The sequence below is a fragment of the Nicotiana tabacum genome, chromosome 22 (genome assembly GCF_000715075.1).
Source record: "Nicotiana tabacum cultivar K326 chromosome 22, ASM71507v2, whole genome shotgun sequence".
Lineage (NCBI taxonomy): Eukaryota > Viridiplantae > Streptophyta > Magnoliopsida > Solanales > Solanaceae > Nicotiana > Nicotiana tabacum.
Genome location: NC_134101.1, coordinates 211953675 through 211974281, shown reverse-complemented (window position 1 = coordinate 211974281; position 20607 = coordinate 211953675). Strand labels below are relative to the sequence as shown.

Sequence of the window (20607 nt, the reverse complement as noted above, 5' to 3'; positions counted from 1 at the left end):
TAAGCCTTCATACAACGGACAACTAGATTCCTCTGACTCTTTGAAGAATTTCTTAGCCTCATCATTTGGTTCAGATTGAGTTCCCGAGAACATCATAGACATCTCTCATCATGCATTGAATCTAGAATTTTCAGCATTACTCTCCACTACGGAACTACCCTCCTCACGTATGAAAATCAACATCATTTACGGAATCAAGATTCTCCTCATGCGCAATCCATACATAATAATTTGTCATAAATCTCTTTTTAAAAAGATGACATGTAACAACATCTTCTTCCAATAACTTAACACACTTGCATTTTACACAAGGACACTTAATCGTTCCTTCAATACGAAAATCATCAAGTGTCCTTGTCAAGCAATAAATCCAGCAAACCCTTCTTTAAATTCATCCCTTAACCCACACGATTAGGATGATTCCTATTATACATCCACCTACGATGCACAAATGCCATCTACACAAAAAAAAAACCTTGAAATTTATAAGATAGTCAAAATTATTTAGTTTATTTAAAGTAATTAATAGGTAATGCCAATTCGAAGGTTCTTTTTTTAAAAGTATTATATTCTTTTAAATTAAAATTCATTAACACTCGAAATCTTATATTTATCCATATTCTATGTTATATAAATCTCAAAAATATAAATTAAATTTAAATAGCTTCTTATATATTCATAAAGTCCACACATGACCAATAATTTGTCAAATTTATAAACTCCTTTTAACTTAGCAATTATTAAGTTTTAAATTTAATATTAGTCCATTTAATAAATTAGGGAGCGATAATAAGCTTAACTTCTTAAACTTAAAATTACGGTTTTAACTACTTAATATAATTTCAAATCATTCTTCTCTAAAGTTAACAATTCCACATATACATAAACTTCGGAATTGTTAAAACACATATCGGTACTAACCTCAATTTCAAAAGTGAATTTAGTTTCAAGCTTAAATATTAATATATCTATGGAAATTCTAAATATAAATCTATGGCAATTCTAAATAAATATCTATGAAATTGTAAACTACTTTCAAATTTAATTCAATTAGGGAACTAAAAAGTATCTAAAACCTAGAGGCAAGATTCCTAATGTGATTTTCAAATCTGGAGCAGAGATATAAAAATGAAAGAAATTTCGATTCCTTAGTTTGCTATAACACAGTTAGGGGGAGAGGGGAAAAATGTAATGGTGAGGGGAGGAGGCGAATAGGGGATGGGTTTAACAAAAAGGAGGGTTGGGGAAGAAGAGAGAAGAGAGCGACGTACCTTTTCCGGCGAGTAGCGGCTGGGGTGGGGGTGGAGGAGGGGTCTGGGGGTCTCAATGGAGGAAGAAAAGAGAAGAAAAAAAGAAAAGAGAAGAAGAAAGAAATGGGGGCAGGGTTGGGGTTTTAAAAGAAATTTGGGACTGATTCCGTCGCAAAAATAGTGACCGTTTCAGTTAAAATTTTAAAAAATAAGTTAGACCAAAATTTAAATAAGTTTGTGTCCGTTTCAGTTGCAAATGGTCAAACAAAATAGTTTGACTGTTAGTTTTCGACTGAATTCGCCGCAATTTTTTATCCCGATTTTTGCACCAAACGTTGCGACCAATGTTGTCGGAAACATAGTCGAAAGAATTAAAAAAAATAGAACAAATATTATTTTTGGAATTCCGACCGAATCAGTAAGAAATTTCCGACTAATTTTTTCGGTCGGAAAATTTCAGTCGCAAATCTGTTGTTTTTTAGTAGTGATAATATGCTAGAGTTCCAACATAATATGCTGGAAGTTTATACGCATGAGCTCCATAATCCAGCGTATTATGCTGAAACTTTCCTTGTGTTGGAGTTCCAACATAATATGTTGGAAGTTTATGCGCAGGACCTCCATAATCCAGTATATTATACTGGAACTTTTCGTGTAAAAATAGTGACTATTTTACAGTAACTTTACAAATACAGGTTATTTTTCAATTAATAGTCCAAAATCTGGCTAGCCCGTGCCATTTTTACCAAATATACTCCAAGAAAATGCAACCCACATGACTCATTCAAACTTGAACTGATTGGGCTTATAATGTATTGGGCTTAGAGTATGTTCATTGATGGGTCAACTTAAGATATAACCTAAATAAATTTAAAAAATTGGGTTATCTTGGAGGACATAGGTAACCCAACTTTTTTTTTTTGGGTAAACCAGATATCTATATTATATTAAAAGGAAAGCAGTTTGCAATGTGATTAAGTCAAGTGTCAAGCTAAAATGAAGCCACTTGGAAATTTTAAGACAACATAAAAAATTTGAATTATAAATAGAAAAATATTTAATGAAAGTAGTAGTCCAAGATTTCTGTAAATTAAATTTCATTCTTTAATTAATCAAAGCCGAGAATCTGATGGACGTACACAAAGATGGGTGCAACTTTCATTAAGCAAACAATCTATATTCTATATTATATTAAAAGGAGAGTAGTTTGCAATGTGGTTAAGCCAAGTGACAAGCTAAAATGAAGCCACTTGGCAATTTTAAGACAACATAAAAAATTTGGATTATAAATGAAAAAATATGTAATGAAAGTAGTAGTCCAAGATTTTCTATAAATTGAATTTCATTCTTTAATTAATCAAAGCCAATTATTTTAACATTTAAACAAAAAATGTTCTCTTTTTGAGAATCTGTTGGACGTACACAAAGAGGGGTGCAACTTTCATTAAGCAAACAAATATATTATAGCTATAGGTATCTTTACTTAAATTTATGTATAATTCAGTTATGGTACGTATCCTTTTTTGAGAAAGAACCAATTAAAATTTCGTTTTGTATTTTACACATTAATTTTAAGTTGAAATAATAATTCTATATTTAGTACAAGCTTTGTATCTGACCTTATTTGCAAACAATATACATTAAAAAAGGTATCATATACATTACTATAATTATTTTTAATTAAATTTTGTGTATAATTTATTCTTTTTTAAACTAAAAATGTTCTCCTTTTGAGAATATGTTGGACGTACACAAAGAGGGATGCAATTTTCATTAAGCAAACAAATATATTATAGCTATAGGTATCTTTACTTAAATTTTTGTATAATTCAATTATGGTAGGTATACTTTTTTTAGAAAGAATCAATTAAAATTTCTTTTTTTGTATCTTATACATTAATTATAAGTTGAAATAATAATTCTATATTTAGTACAAGCTTTGTATCTAACCTTATTTGCGAACAATATGTACATTAATATAGGTATCATATACATTATTAGTGGTATCTTTAATTAAATTTTGTGTATAATTCAGTTATGGTAGCTATTCTTTTTAAGAAAGAAATAATTAAATGAACATTTTTTATTTATGAGTTTTGGTTTCTTTAATTAAATATTGTGTATAATTCAATTATGGTAGGTATTGTTTTTGAGAAAGAATCAACTAAAATTTTGTTTTGTATCTTAAACATTAATTTTAAGTTGAAATAATAATTCTATATTTAGTACAAGCTTTGTATCTCACCTTATTTGCGAATAATATACATTATTATAGATATCTTTAATTAAATTTTGTGTATAATTCAGTTATGGTAGGTATTCTTTTTTAAGAAAGAAATAATTAAATAAATATTTTGTATCTATATTATATTAAAAGGAGAGTAGTTTACAATGTGGTTATGCCAAGTGGCAAGCTAAAATGAAGCCACTTGGCAATTTTAAGACAACATAAAAAATTTGGATTATAAATGTAAAAATATTTAATGAAAGTAGTAGTCCAAGATTTTCAGTAAATTGAATTCCATTCTTTAATTAATCAAAGCCAATTATTTTAACATTGAAACAAAAAATGTTCTCTTTTTGAGAATTTGTTAGACGTACACAAAGAGGGGTGCAACTTTCATTAAGCAAACAATCTATCTATATTATATTAAAAGGAGAGTAGTATGCATTGTGGTTAAGCCAAGTGGCAAGCTAAAATGAAGTCACTTGGCAATTTTAAGACAACATAAAAAAATTGGATTATAAATGGAAAATATTTAATGAAAGTAGTAGTCCAAGATTTTCTGTAAATTGAATTTCATTCTTTAATTAATCAAAGCCAATTATTTTAACGTTTAAACAAAAAATGTTCTCTTTTTGAGAATCTGTTGGACGTACACAAAGAAGGGTGCAACTTTCATTAAGCAAACAAATATATTACAGCTATAAGTATCTTTACTTAAATTTATGTATAATTCAGTTATGGTACGTATCCTTTTTTGAGAAAGAATTAATTAAAATTTTGTTTTGTATCTTACACATTAATTTTAAGTTGAAATAATAATTCTATATTTAGTACAAGCTTTGTATCTGACCTTATTTGCAAACAATATACATTAAAATATGTATCATATACATTACTATAAGTATTTTTAATTAAGTTTTGTGTATAATTTATTCTTTTTTAAACTAAAAATGTTCTCTTTTTGAGAATATGTTGGACGTACACAAAGAGGGATGCAATTTTCATTAAGCAAACAAACATATTATAGCTATAGGTATCTTTACTTAAATTTGTATATAATTCAATTATGGTAGGTATCCTTTTTTGAGAAAGAATCAATTAAAATTTCTTTTTTTGTATCTTACACATTAATTATAAGTTGAAATAATAATTATATATTTAGTACAAGCTTTGTATCTGACCTTATTTGCGAACAATATGCACATTAATATAAGTATCATATACATTATTATTGGTATCTTTAATTAAATTTTGTGTATAATTCAGTTATGATAGATATTCTTTTTAAGAAAGAAATAATTAAATGGATATTTTTTATTTATGAGTTTTGGTTTCTTTAATTAAATATCGTGTATAATTCAATTATGGTAAGTATTCTTTTTGAGAAAGAGTCAACTAAAATTTCGTTTTGTATCTTACACATTAATTTTAAGTTGAAATAATAATTCTATATTTAGTACAAGCTTTGTATCTGACCTTATTTGCGAATAATATACATTATTATAGATATCTTTAATTAAATTTTGTGTATAATTCAGTTATGGTACGTATTCTTTTTTAAGAAAGAAATAATTAAATAAATACTTTGTATCTATATTATATTAAAAGGAGAGTAGTTTGCAATCTATATTATATTATAAGAAGAGTAGTTTGCAATGTGGTTAAGCCAAGTGACAAGCTAAAATGAAGTCACTTGGCAATTTTAAGACTACTTAAAAAATTTGGATTATAATAGAAAAATATTTAATGAAAGTAGTAGTCCAAGATTTTCTGTAAATTGAATTTCATTCTTTAATTAATCAAAGCAATTATTTTAACATTTAAATAAAAAATGTTCTCTTTTTTGAGAATCTATTGGACGTACACAAAGAGGGATGCAACTTTCATTAAGCAAACAAATATATTATAGCTATAAGTATCTTTACTTAAATTATGTATAATTCAGTTATGGTACGTATCCTTTTTTGAGAAAGAACCAATTAAAATTTCGTTTTGTATCTTACACATTAATTTTAAATTGAAATAATAATTTTATATTTAGTACAAGCTTTGTATCTGACCTTATTTGCAAACAATATATATTAAAATATGTATCATATACATTACTATAAGTATTTTTAATTAAATTTTGTGTATAATTTATTCCTTTTTAAACTAAAAATGTTCTTTTTTTTAGAAAATGTTGGACGTACACAAAGAGGGATGCAATTTCCATTAAGCAAACAAATATATTATAGCTATAGGTATCTTTACTTAAATTTGTGTATAATTCAATTATGGTAGGTATCCTTTTTGAGAAAGAATCAATTAAATTTTTTTTTTGTATCTTACACATTAATTATAAGTTGAAATAATAATTCTATATTTAGTACAAGCTTTGTATCTGACCTTATTTGCGAACAATATGCACATTAATATAGGTATCATATATATTATTATTGGTATCTTTAATTAAATTTTGTGTATAATTCAGTTATGGTATGTATTCTTTTTAAAAAAGAAATAATTAAATGAACATTTTTTATTTATGAGTTTTGGTTTCTTTAATTAAATATTGTGTATAATTCAATTATGGTAGGTATTCTCTTTGAGAAAGAATCAATTAAAATTTCATTTTATATCTTACACATTAATTTTAAGTTGAAATGATAATTCTATATTTAGTACAAGCTTTGTACCTGACCTTATTTGCGAATAATATACATTATTATAGGTATCTTTAATTAAATTTTGTGTATAATTCAGTTATGGTAGGTATTCTTTTTTAAGAAAGAAATAATTAAATAAATATTTTGTATCTTACATTTATATTATATTAAAGAAAATAGTATTAAAAAAGCGAACAGGAGGACAAAGGAAAAAGACAAGAAAAATTAAGGTTTGGTGGTTAACAAATTTTAAATAACCACAAAAAAAAACATTGAAAATTAAAAAATGCCAAAAGCTAGAAACTGAAAGATTCGTATCATTTCTTCAGAACTCACACATACAAATTGATTTACCGATGCCTTTTTTAAATATTAGGATTTCATATACATAAAAATTGATTTACTATGATAGTCTCTCCTTACAAAATCTTTATTTACGCAACTTTTCTTTAGGGTTGGCTTCTCTACATTGCTTAGGGTTTAGCTTTCACACAAACTTCTGCAAAGTATGGCTCCAAACTATAACTATATCAGCGAAATATCAATGTCCAAAATGAGTTAGAATTTGAAGGTTCGTGTTGTTAGATTATGGTGCATTCAAGACCGCGAGAAACCAGAAAATTCTAATTCAATTAAATTAATTATTCAAGATGAAAAAGTGCATATTCTTTTACATGTTGTTATTTTTTTCGAGTTGTGATGTATTTTTTCAACTTATGCACCTTACTAACTTAAATTTCTTTCCACATTTTTTATTTTAGGGAGATCGAATTCATGCAACTATTTGGAAGAGATGTTATGCGTATTTTCAATATAAAAATACATGAAATGGGATTGTACGTTATGAAAAACTTTGCGGTTGGACCAAACAATCTGAAATTAAGACCAGCAAGCATAAATTGAAACTGAAAATTATAGAGGTTTCATCAATTTTTGATATTGGGAACAGACTGAGTTCCCAGTTGATATTCTATTGTTTATATCCATATGAAATATATTATTATTGTTTAAGTTCTCACCTCAGCATAATCAACCCTTCCACCGGCTTCATCTATGGTTTGAATAGCTGAATTTATCAGCTCTCCGCAGTTGGCCTGTCCTTTTTCTACCTCAACTTTGGCGTTAGATAGTGTTAAGCTAATAGACAAAGCTTGTGGAATGGTAGAAAGAGTAAAAAATTTCACTTACCACAAATGCCAGACAATAATAAAGAGAGAGCCTTAGCAGGAAATTAGTTTTTGCATATGCATTGCCGCATACATTTTGATTCTGAATAAGCTAATGTTTGACATAATATATTGCCTCAATATAGAGGACAACTTTTTAAAAATGCACTACAATATATCATGAGCATTTGCTACAAAAATGTTCTCTTAAGCACTTGCTTCATATCGCAAATTGTATAGTTTCATTATTTTTTCGTGGAACATTCATATCAAACAAGGTATAGTATATATCATTATTTTTTATGGAACATTTATTAGGAGATGGAATGAAAGTTTTACTGGAGTCTTAAAATGTTTCTAATGTTTGGTTGTAAAGATGGTATTAACACTAACATATTAAAAACTTTACGGTGTAGATCGTATTTGTTAATTATCCGCGCATCGCGCGGGTACTAATACTAGTATTTTGCTATTCAAAATTCATGCTTATACGAACGAAAATACATTTTGCTTTATATAAAAACTAAGCAAAGATACATGCAAACTAGTTTAAGGTTTCAAAATTGACCATGGTGAGAAAGAAAAACAACCTAGACACGCTCACAGAGAGTTAATTTTTTTTGTTTCTTTCTCTTCAACCACATTTCTGGAAGGCTACCATTTTTTCTCTCTTTACGTTTTATGTTAAAATAAAAGTGCTACTAGATTTTTCCTAAATAGGTCTTACAAATTCATCGGCAACATAAGGAAATGCAAAATAAAACACAAAATTGTAAGATCAAGTGAAAGGTACGTACAATTCCAGGATCGGCCGGAGAAGCAACAGGTATTTTGAAAAGCAAGAGGAAGTAGAGGCAGTGAAGTCTTCAAAATAATGATAGAACTTTAAAGTAATTGAACTTGGTAGCTACAAACAGGGTGAAATGGTGAGGTAGCAATAAAATGTGTTCATAGAGGAGGCAGTTAACGGAGGAAGGGTAGGTTTGTACCACTTTCATGATGTCAAGGATGTATTTGGACCGATAGTATGACGTTAGGGATATATTTGAATTGATAGTATAACGGAAGGTAATATTAGACCTTTTTCAGTAGTATAAGGACATGTTTGACCCTTTTCCGTATTACAAACCCTAATTTTCTTACTAAATGTAGTTCCTAGATGTCTCCCACATTGCATCGTTGGCAAATACCGGAGGAATTACCAAAATCCAAATTTTGTCAAAAAGCTTCCTCTTTGCTCCCTCTTTAGCTAAAAGGTCAGCCACCTGGTTTTGTTCCCAAAGCTATGGCTGATGACTGGTTCCTCAGTCGATCCATCAAAAATCTACATTCAGAAATAATAGAATTGTAAGGCAAATGACCAGCATTTAACATCTTAATAATTTTCCTTCAATCATTGTTAATGCTTAAAGGAGTCAGGTTATGTTCTACTGCTAGTGTAAGAGGCTCTTGCACTTAGATATAGTGTCATTATTTATACAGTGAGCCATATGAGATTTACCCTGATGAATAAAGGTTGTTGTACATCTTCAGGTAGAAAAACATAAACTTGAGGCAGCGTAGAGGGCTTAACTTTCTCAAAGGTCGACGGGAAAGTCTATGTGAAAGTTTGCTAATTGTTATGACAATGAGTGACCAGTAACCACTGAGGTTTAGGTTTTAGTTAATTGACGGGCAAAGATCAATGGAAACGTGCCTGGCAAGGTACTAGTATATGTGACTTCACAGTTTTCTTGAACGAGTGGGTTATAGTATATTGGCAAGAACCCTATTATTGGGATGAGAGATCTAATTTTTAGAAGCAAGAATACCCTCTTTAACTACTAGAAATTTGGTTAAAATAGACCGCGGCCGACCGACTTCGGTCGATCAAAAAATAGGCCAAAAATTCGACCGAAGTCGGTCGATTTATTAATATTTATTTTATAAAACCGGCCAATTTTTTTGGCGCAAAAGTGCAGAAAATTATTTTTACGATTCCGTAAAATTTATTGGTCAGTTTTTATTCAAAACAACTAAAATTAATATTCAAAAAATCGATCGAAATCAGTCGGTTATTTCATTCGGTCATATTAAAAAACCAACCAACTTCGGTCGGTAATTTTATTTTTTTAATAAAACCAACCGAAATCGGTTGATTATTTTAGCGCAAAAATACAATTAAAGAGTATGAATAAAATAAAAGAAAGTCTGAAACAAAAATGCACCAATGGTCTAGCGGTAGAATAGTATCCTGGCACAGTACAAACCGCAGTTCGATTCTCAGATGGTGCATTTTTAATCACATAATTAAAAATACCGACCGACGGTCGATTTTTTCTATTTTGATCGTTTGTGGAATTTAATTGACCGACCGAAGTTGGTCGATTGGCTCTATTGACCACAAAATTACCGAGCGCCACGAATCGGTCTATTTTTAAACGATTTTTACTAATTACCGACCAACATCGGTCGATTTTTGCAGTCGGTTTTGCCCTTTTTTAGTAGTGTTTTGTAGGGGGCAGTGATAGGGTGTTATTGGAAAAATAGCAAGTTGTACAATCAGCAATGGGAGACTTGAGGAAACTTGTGCATGATGGGGCATATAATTCAAAGTAATAGATACGTTCGAAGTTTGCTATTTGATTTGCAATTAGTGAAAGTTAAAAACATATCACTATGGACTTGTGCTAGACTAATCATGTGCCTTGAGAAAGTTTGATTAAGATTGGGTGAGATAGGCCCATTGAGTCCCCCCACCTTATGTCTGGTCAGACTGCTTATACAATGCAGCAGTGTACGCAAATATATTATTTGGAAGATTGTGCGATTGCATCGAAGATTAACAAAATTTGAACTTCTGATCCAGCCGCTTGCATTTGCAAATCTCAGCATTCTTTTGCCTCAAACTTTTCATGACCAAGACGAAAAGAAAAGGCGAGATAGGGTCACCCTACCTTAGCCCCTCATGTGCTTCAAAAAGACTTTCTAGAATTTCAGCGATTATGATAGAGTGTATCATTGTGATTATGCAGAAGTGTATACGTTTAATGACATGGTCAAAATCTTTCTCAATGTCGAGCTTGTAGAGGACACCTTAGGATCTCTCTCTCTCTAAAAAAATAATACATATTAATTAAAGTCTGGTAAGATTTGGGCGGATTGGGCTATGACCCAAATTTTAGCTCAACTTCACCCAGCTCATCTCAGTCCAAGCTACTAATTGACCCGCTCATTTATTGACTCAACCCGCCCATTTGACACCCTCCCCCCCCCCCCCCCTCTATTTATTGACTCAGCCCGTTATAACCCGCCCAAAATCAATTCAACTCGCCCATTTGACACCCATAGCCTCTGTCGATGCCACTAAGTATGAAAAAGCACGGTAGTCAACACTACATTAGCTCTATAAAAAGGCAAATCATCTTAATATAAACTATTCTTGGAAATTGTAGTGATGACAACTTTAGAGTAGTTAAGGGAAATGGTTGACTCAAAATCTTAATATTGTAGACTCAGAGACAGTAAGTTTTAAAAAACATATATCTAACTTCATCTATGCTTGTTTTTCATACACTCCTAGTTCTATAGAACCAGCAAATCCATCCTTGGATCAGCAACTAGTGTAGGATTACAACAATAGTATGATTTCATGGCAAACACAACAGCAATTTGGTATACGATAAGGGGTTTGTTTGATTGTTGGCTACAGGTTTAGTTATTCCAGATTTAGTTATTTCCTCTTCTACCCCATATAAAATACAATAACAACATACCCAATATATTCTCACAAGTGGGATATGAGGAGAGTAGTGTGTACGCAAACCTTGCCCCTACCTTGTGTAGGTAAAGATGTTATTTCCAAAAGATCCTCGGCTCAAGTAAGCATAGTAATCATCATAGTAATCATCAGCAAAAAAAAACAAGCAACATATAAAAATGAAAAGGTTATGGCAAGGAAACATAAACAAAAGCAAAAGTTAAACAAAACGAACCAAAAGCATTATCAGGTAATAATAAGCAAAGAAACAACAAGCGTAATTCTAAAGCCACTGGCAAGAAAGGGACGTACATTATACTACCCACTAACCTTCTATCCTAATTCTCGACCTCCACAACTTATTATCAAGGGTCATGTCCTCAATAAACTCCAGAAGCGTCATATCATACCTAAACACCTCTTCCGATACTTCTTAAGCTTCACTCTACCCCATATAAATAATCATAAATTGACTCATAACTTACACCTTTTTTTTTTTATGTAGGATTGTAACATAAGTGGACATAAAGTGAATGGGGAAAGGGAGGAGCTAAAACCTATTAAACTATACCAAGACCTTCATTTGCAATTGAACTTAACAAGGACCTTAAGCCTTCTATTTGATAATCAATCTTGCTTCATACTCTTCTCATTTCTAAATCTTTCTAGTGAAGAATAAGGATCCGTAAAAAGAGAACTACTGTTTTAATAATAGTAAGTTTCCTTGCACACCATTTCTCCTTAATCTCAGATAAACAAAGCATTAATCTGAATGTGAATCAAACTGCATTAAGAAATTGCGAACAGAACGAAAGCAGTTCTTTACAAGTAAGGCATGGAAAACAAAATACTTGTAAACAAATGAATGAATGAATGAATGAATGAATAAATAGAATTGATTATTATAGAAGAATCCCTCCTGAAAACATCCAAGCATAATTATACACCTTCAAAAATGATTATTTCTACAATATCAAGTTCCTCTTCCCACTTTCTCAGTGAGCACAAAAAAGGTGGTGTGGAAGGAAAGGCATTAGCAAAATATACAAAGTTTCTTAGTTCCTTCAAAGAAAAATATGGTTTAGAACCCACAAAATAGAAGAAATTTTCAAAAAGGCGGTAACATGTACTCATCTCTTAAGATGAGCGACGAAAATACCACTTCCTTCCAAGCTTCAAAACTCGTGGATACGGAATGCCCAGCCTATGGAGACAACTTTAGGGCATTGTTTGTCCTGCTTTATTACTCCACATAAATTACACGGTCTGTCTGGAAAAACATAATGTTAAGTTGGACGGAAATTTTGGAAAAATAATCCCTAAAATGTCCAGGAAGAGAACACTTGTATGCCGTTGAAACAACTTAAATATTGATGCAAGATTTGGATAATATTATCATACCTGCAACTTATTTTTTAAGACTATTGCATGAAAGGACCTTCTTCCCATAAGGACTGGTCCGAAGAATAGGAACATGGGCTCTCACGGCCTCCACTAGTGCAGCACGCAGAGCTCCCTACATGTTAGGAAATTGTCAATATACATATTCTTTAACGTTAGAACATGCAGTAGTGAAGTGTCAAATGTAGGAATATGTGTTCAACTGTATCGTTCGGGTCCTTCAATATTTTCTTGTTGCCAATTGTCACTATATAAAGTTTCTTATGTTCTTTACAGGAGATCTTTGCACTGGTTGACTAAATATACCTGTTGGGGAAACACCTTAAAACACCTAGGAGAAGAAAAGTTCTTTATATCCTGCAAGACTAAATGTTTCAAGCGCAGAGCCATTGACTCGCCCAATTTAGGGCCCTCTTCAGAAGTATATCCGAACTACCAAATCTGTATCTTGAAACTAGCAACCATATTTAAGGTCGCAAAGAGATAAGACCGGTGCTAAAATGACTAACCTTTGAGATATTTAGAGCAGCTTGGATAACATAGTTTCCATATGGATCCTGCATGATCTGGTCTAGTCGAGGATCACTTATCAGCTCCTCAATAATATATGAACAACGTTCTTCATCTGTATGCTTTAGGCATTTCTCGACTACATTACTGCTGTATTTTTGCATAGAAAGGTCAGCATATTTACCCCTCAGCTGGTCAAAGATATCTGCTGTCGCCCAAGGAATACCAATATCGAAAATATATTGCACAACATAATTCCTGCAATACAGAAAACAATGAGAATTAACTATAGAGAAATCCAAGTTTATGTATTCTAAAAAAAGAGATGAAATTTGACACTTGAAATTGCCGTACCCAAATGGATCTTGAGAAAGAACCAAAGCATTAGAAGTGATCTCATAGATTAGTCGATGTCTTTGGCCACCATCAGATTGGCTAAGGCATTTCTGAAGCACACAACAACCATGACGATCTGTTGCAAGTTCAACACAGTTGGTAATAGCAGCTTCAAACAGGAACTGCAAAAGAAAGAAATTTGTGTCATAACAAGTTTCATCAACTTCTGTGGCATGCAACACTAAGCAATAAGGAAACCTCAAATGGCTATATGTGAAAACTAGCGAACCTCTCCAGAAGTTACAAGCCAAAAGTAAGTGACACAGAACAATAAAAAATAAGAAAGCTTGTAAAGAATTTACTTCAACAGGATGGATCAATATACCCAACAATGTAAGAGGGAGGCATCGGTAGTGGAAAGAATGTCATTTATTCCCTTAAAATCAGAGGGTTTCCCATAATATGTTAAGTTTCATCAATTTGAATAGGAAGTTAGGAAATGAAGACAAAGTAACACTATGAATATATTAGTTCACTTGTTTTATTTCCTTATAAGGAAGAATATGCATTGTTTTGAATTACCAATATTACAGCTACAAGAAAAAGACATGGTTAGAAACAAAATAAGTTTGGCACGACCAAATACTATAAACAATCTGATGCAGCACAGTCAACCAATATCATTGAAGTTTAAGAGTATCAGTCACTGATGAAATGACATCAACACAACAAATAAAAGGACAATACATATATTAATCATGATTATGCGGTCAAATAGTTCCTGTAGTATTATTTACAAAGGACAAGGAGAAGATTGACTATTCTGTTAATATCTATCCCATGTGAAAACAGAGACATTGGAGAACATCAATCTCCTTAACTAAACTCATGCAAAACTGGAGATGAGTGTCTAGCAGCTGTAACAACCAAGGACAGACAGAAAAATCAAATGATTATCCGATCATCAAGTTATACTAGGCAATGGGTTGGAATTCAACTGAATTAATTAAGCAAAGCACACATTTCATTGCTGATAAAGATTACATAGCATGTCCTTTGGGTGGAAAATAACTTGTAAATAAGGAACGTTGCACATTAAAATTAGCAGCAGCAAAGTGACGGAAAAGAAAAGTATGCATAGAGTCTACTTGCTAAATTAAAATATCCACAAGATTGAGAAATCCAAGTCGTTTAAAAATTGATACCAAACATGCTACAAAAATGCAGTAGAATCTAAATGATAGAATTTATGGATAAAAGAGGCAAACTTTTTCCCTTTCTGCATTTTCTATCAAGGACTTGCAAAGAAAAGGAGCTTATTTTGATTATGTTCATTATTTACATAAAAGGAGTACTTGAGTCATCTCGACAAGATTGAGTAACAACTCAGCCCTTTGATCTCTAAACTACATCAAAGAAAATACCAGTCTAAATATTTTCCTATGAACGGATACATATGAAACTTACTTCTCTATATTCAGGTGTTAAGTATTGCAAGCACCGCTGTGCAACATGGTTTCCATTCATGTCTTTGATTAAATTCACTAAACCGGGTTTCAATGAGGACACAATCATGGAAAACTGTTCAGGTGTTTTAAGCGTTTCAACAACTTTTTGCACAGCTCGAGTCCTGCAGTTGAGAAGAAGAAAAAAATCAAACTATTGTGATGAAAATGGACAAAAACAGCATATCGGTAAGAAAAAGGACTTTGATAAAGATAGAAATCAAACCCGTGCATGTCACATGAAATCATTACAAGATCCCCAGCTTTTCTAGTAATTGCACGAAGTATCTGCATTCGCTGATCCTCATTGCACACCTCAAGAAGCTTTTGAACAAGGTAATTGCCAAAGGGGTCAATCATGAGCTCCACGATATGAACAATAATCTCAGGAAAAATCTTTTCAACATCTTCTGAAGTTCCTTCTGCAAATTTCCTTTGCAAGAAGCGGCATCCATTTTGATCCTTCGCCATGAGATATATTCTTCCAGCAAAATCATCAATTAAATTATACTCTTGAGATTGTGACCTCCGATGAAATTTGAGATCAACAACATCAGGAGAATAGCTTCTTGAATCTAAACAATCCAAGCGAGATTCCATACTTGGAGTATAGAAACCCCGCTTCGGATAAGCACCGGGTAGAACTCTTCTATTTCGGTTCATATTTGAAAGACAATTATTACCTCCAAAAGAACCGAATTTAGCTGACTTGACTGGCTCCAATCCATGTGATCGTATTAACATTCTTTCAGGAAAATATTGTTTCTCTGCTTTGTCTAGACCTTGCTGTGCATCAGAACCCACGGAGCAAAACAGGGGATTTAACGGGCTTATACTCCTTGAAACTTGCTGGTTGACTTGAGGAATGGGCAGCTCCATGAATGGTGGTCGGGGGCTACTATTGATTGCTCTACTTGTTATCATCCCATTTGGTTGAATTAGACGTTGACTGTCCAACTGTTGATTTCGGAGCTGCTGCATATATAAGAAATAATGTTGTTCCTCTTGTCGACAAGCTCCGTGGGGCCGATTGATTTGTGAGTGGAAGTAAGGAACTGGTGATGTAACATCCAAGAAATAATGTTGTTGATTGGAAATTACTGGAATATCTACCGGATGAATTGGTGGAAGTAGGTGAACACCTTGTACTCCAGGAGGTAATGGTACAGCTGCAGATATGTTCTCCATTCTATGTACATATCCACTTTGGTGCCCATAATTTTCTCCAATAGGAGTAAAACCATTAAAAGCAGTCGGTAGATTATTTGGTGTTCTTGGAGAGGGAACAACTACCACTTTGGAATCCAAATTCGAAGGGATTTTACCTAAGCCATTTTTGCGTTGTCCATTCACAACAGCTAAATGGTTCAGCAACGGCGTAGAACTGGCCAGAGGAACTGCAGAGTCTAACAAGTCGCCATCTTTTACATGCAGCTCAGCAAATGCGGATGTTATAGCCTGTTCATTTGGTAAATTTATTTCTTCCGACTCAAACCTCTTTTCCATTGGCGTTTGGACTCGGTTACCAAATTCTTTTAGCTCACCTAAGATCCCATTGATTTTATATGGCTCACCGACACCAATGCTCTTCGACCTATCCAAAGCCAAAGCCCCATTTGAGGATACCAACTTCTGATTTTTTGGGCAATTGATAGCTCCAGATTCCTCGGGATATGAATTCCGAGAAGTAACATTTGGAATCTCTCCAAGAAGTTTCTCAAACTCATCATTTTCCAGTTCATTTACTCCATTCTCCATTTTTCGAACAATAGGCAGCATCAAGATTGCTCTTCACTAATCACTTCAGTGTTTCTTCTATACTACAACAAAGAGAATAGAAAATGAGTCAAAGCACATAGTCAGTATACAAAATACAAAATTAGCTAAAATTTAATATATATACATCAAATATCCTCCTTGCAAACCAAATTTATCACACACACAAAAAAAAAAAAAAAAGGAAAAACATCAGCAAGCACAAAAACACCAAAAATTTTGCACGACAAATTCCGCTACAAGAATGATACATATTGGCATCATCCACTATCTAAGCCAAAGAATCAAACAAAATGATTGTAAGAAAAGCAAAAACAAGGAAAAACATAGACAAACTTGGTAAAGAATGTTTTATTTAAGCTCATCTGACTCTAATATTATATAAATAAAAATTACAGAGAAGTTCTCTATATTTTCCACCGCAATTCGTTCACATTTGAAGGAGATGATGAAATCTACATTTTCACATTCTAAAAAACATAGACAGACTGGGAAAAGAATGACAAAACCCCAGTTCAAGAACTGAGTCAGCACATTCACATTTACAAAAATTATGTCATTATCCAGAACATCAGACAATAGTCTACCAACCAGTCTCCTCGATATTGACGTCAAACAAAATACATAAAAACAATCGAAACAGACAAAATAGAATAACACATCAGATTCCCACAAACACATCCAAGATTCATCAGAGGACTCAAAACCCAATTCCACAGATCATCAAAAATCAAATGAGAACCCAAACAAAATATTCAAAATTTTCAGAACAAAACAGTGAGAAAACATAAAACTTTGATCATAACACAGTGGGAAAGAACAGTGAGCTTACTGATCACAGTAACAATAATGCCATGAAATTGATCATATTATGAATTCACAAGGAAAAGGCTTTTCTTGATTTTTCAAGATTACTAAAAAATAAAACGAAAAGGGAGATTTTCTTGAATTGTGAAAAACACAGAGGAAGTGAAAGTGAAGTGAGGCGGCGTGTGAAGAGTTTTCATAGGATTATAACTGAAGAGAGAGAGAGAAAAAGAAAGAGGTGGCATTCAACCATAGATATAGATAGATAGTATGTATATGTATGTATGATTTGTACATCACATACACACCAAACCCAATTGAAACAAACAGACCAACAACTAGAAAAAGGTTGGCAGATATTTCAAGAAAGAGTACAATTTTGGAATGGCAGATTAGCCATTATTATTATTTGGGATACACCAAAACCATGCATGCCTTTGGTCTTCCCACATTGTTTGGTACGTTTCTGGTTTCTTGCCAAGGATGACCCCTTTTTAAAGTATTGATTATTTAACCATACTTAATACTAGTACAATTAAACATCACTAGTAGAGTATTTAATTAGTATTTCCACTATATTCATTTAAGACTTTAACACTTTAGACAAATGCGGAGTCACAGTCGTTATTGGATTTATAATTACATATTTAATAGCTTTTCTAATATAAATGTATAGTCTAAACAAAGGTTACTGTATTTATCTAAACCTGTAATTTATTCCCTAGCTCCGCCCCTGCTTTTAGGTTGTCTAAATGATAATCAGATTCTAGAGATAACTGATTATAGTAAATAGAATTAGAAATCTAAAAAATAAAATATATGCGGGTTGTTATAACATGTTAAATTTCATTAATTGTGTAAATGTTCATTGTATTGTCAATGTATATAAGCAAATCTATTTTTAAATCTGTCTAAGCTCAATACATTATTATATGCTTTAATTAGAAAATGTGGATAGAAGTTATGATATACGTTTGATATAATATATTACACATAAAGAATATAAAGAGCATTGCATGCCTTATTATTTGGCTCAACAACCCATGAGAAAATGACTCACGTTTGAAGCTCTTGCCTAGTGTAGCCAAGATTGTACATAATCTGAAAATTACTTTTCATATGTTAGTCCACCCCTTCTAATTGTTTTTTTTCCTTTTCTTCATTCTTCTTCTTCCTGTATCACGACTTTGCACCCCAAATTCCTCTACCGTTATTATTCTCCTTCAATTCTCCTTCCAGATTCAAAGTTGATCCAACAATACATAAATATATTTGTTATTTACTGTCATGCACTAAAGATGTTTACTTGGTATGTTGTTGGATCATCAAATTAGAAAGAAGGTGTCAGCATTGTCTCAGTCTTATCCTCATGCCGCATGTAATTTCAACCCCAGTGGTTGATTAAAATCTTGAAAAATAGAAGTCACCATTAAAGGTCGTTCGAAGCTTCGATTTCAGAAATTGGATTTTTCGAGTTTGTTAGTTGTTTGGACTAGATGTTGTCCCAATTGATTGGAATCATCAAGAGAAGTGCAAAACTTAATTTGAAGTGATTTGGCATAGACTCGAGCTAGATTCGAGTCAAGGAGAGGCTCAAGGAAGAAGAAGAACCCGTGAAACTTTATTGGTAGGATTCATTTGTATAACAGTTTATAATATTGTAGAACAGTGTATAAACACCTCTTATACACTACTCCCTCCGTTCCAATTTATGTGAACCTGTTTGACTGGGCACGAAGTTTAAGAAAAAATGAAGACTTTTGGAATTTGTGGTCCTAAACAAGTCCAAATGGATCCCAGAGTATTTGTGTGGTTATAAAAGCTTCTCATTAAGGGTGGAGTTGTAAGTTTAAGCTAAATTGTTACCAAATTTAGAAAAGGTTTATTCTTTTTGGAACAAAAAGGAAATATGTTCACATAAATTGGAACAGAGGGAGTATTATATATAAGATTAATACATTATTTACAGGTATTTGGTGGATTTTTCACTTCTTCTTCTTCTTCACTTATATATATAGTGTATCACAAACATTTTCAGTATTTTGCTTATACATCTTTATACAATTATATACATATTGTATATCCTTGTATAAAAGTGTATAAGCATCTTTGATGGAATTTTTGTACGATTTTCACTAGCAATTCTTGTTCAAAACTAGCCTAATTCTCCATTAAATGACTTCGAAATCTGTACACAACCTTCTTAGACTATTCCTAACAAGTCTAAATAACACCAACGCTATTTCTTATAAAATCATGTTCGAAATTTAACAAGATTAGCATTGGAGACGATCCGATTTTAGGTTTCTCACGCTTGTTTTTGTATTTTTATAGCTGGGATATGTATGTATAAACTTGAGGAAGAAGGAGAATGGAAACTCACGGACATTTCACGCCAAAAAATCTGGAGAATAAAAAACGATAAACTCTTTCGAATCTAAGCTTATTCACATTGGGCTACGCATTTACAAACTTATAAATAGGCTACAATATTGCATCGTCAACTTATAAACTGATTTATTGTGTAATTCTTTTGAGAACAAGAATATACTACAGTTGTTGTTAATTCCTAATAGTTTTTATAACATGCTTTTCTTCTTTTTCATTCTCCTTTGACGATGGTCTTAGTCTAACTACACGCTATAATTATCAACTTTCTTTTTTGTCTATTCCCTAAGGACTTTATGATGCAATTTTAGATACCACATAAAAAGACAATTTTTACTAGTGTAGCAAACAAAGAAAAATCATTTTAATTTAACTTAACATTCAAAAAGCCATATTTGTTAAAGTTTGACTTGTTCATGATTCAGATTAATCTAAATCAAGCTTTGAATTTGTCAAACACAAGAAAAGCCTATAACTTTTTCTTTTTGTTTTGTAGTTATTTCTTTGAATAAGAGATATTGACATGCTGATGTAAAAATAAATTAAATTCTTGATCAGTATTAGCTTAAGTTCCTTTTATAACAACTAGAAATGAATTATAATCAAATAATTTTAAAATAGATAAATTGGGTTTTTATCATAGTCACTAAGATTTGTGCAATTGATTGTACTATTATATTTCCGTTCATTTTAGAGAAAACAATGTCTATTTTTCAGCCTAAAATATTTTAATTCATTGGAGGGGAAAAAGGTACTAACTACATGATTAGGGAGCAACATAAGAGAAATTCCTAGATGCACAGTACCTTTAGCTATTCTCTATCAATAGACTTTTATGACTTGCTAAAACGAAA

The 20607-nt window shown here is 31.9% G+C and overlaps 1 protein-coding gene across 4 annotated transcripts; it reads right to left on the bottom strand.

The window, feature by feature from the left end:
- Window positions 1-11912: 11912 nt before the first annotated feature.
- Window positions 11913-17817, bottom strand: LOC107810218 (pumilio homolog 12-like). 4 transcript variants are annotated; one of them, XM_016634976.2, is made up of 7 exons: window positions 17391-17817; window positions 15009-16602; window positions 14745-14907; window positions 13296-13459; window positions 12941-13199; window positions 12432-12546; window positions 11913-12300 (listed from the first exon to the last, which is right to left on the bottom strand). In XM_016634976.2, the coding sequence occupies exons 2-6, from the start codon at window positions 16559-16561 to the stop codon at window positions 12439-12441; spliced, it is 2247 nt and encodes a 748-aa protein (XP_016490462.1). In that variant the 5' UTR covers window positions 16562-16602; window positions 17391-17817; the 3' UTR covers window positions 11913-12300; window positions 12432-12438. The 4 variants fall into 4 exon arrangements, with proteins under 4 accessions (XP_016490462.1, XP_016490464.1, XP_016490463.1 ...); XM_016634978.2 differs by having other exon boundaries at window positions 11913-12296; XM_016634977.2 differs by having other exon boundaries at window positions 15009-16597.
- Between the last annotated feature and the right edge of the window lie 2790 nt (window positions 17818-20607).

What these genes read in the sequence shown, in the direction of transcription:
- LOC107810218 (XM_016634976.2), bottom strand. Translation starts at nt 16,561, where the DNA reads ATGCTGCCTATTGTTCGAAAAATGGAGAATGGAGTAAATGAACTGGAA. An exon ending in ATTTCATGTGACATGCACGG is followed by an intron (nt 14,908 to 15,008) that starts GTTTGATTTCTA and finishes TCTCAACTGCAG; the next exon opens with GACTCGAGCTGTGCAAAAAG. An exon ending in CTTTCTCAAGATCCATTTGG is followed by an intron (nt 13,200 to 13,295) that starts GTACGGCAATTT and finishes TCTGTATTGCAG; the next exon opens with GAATTATGTTGTGCAATATA.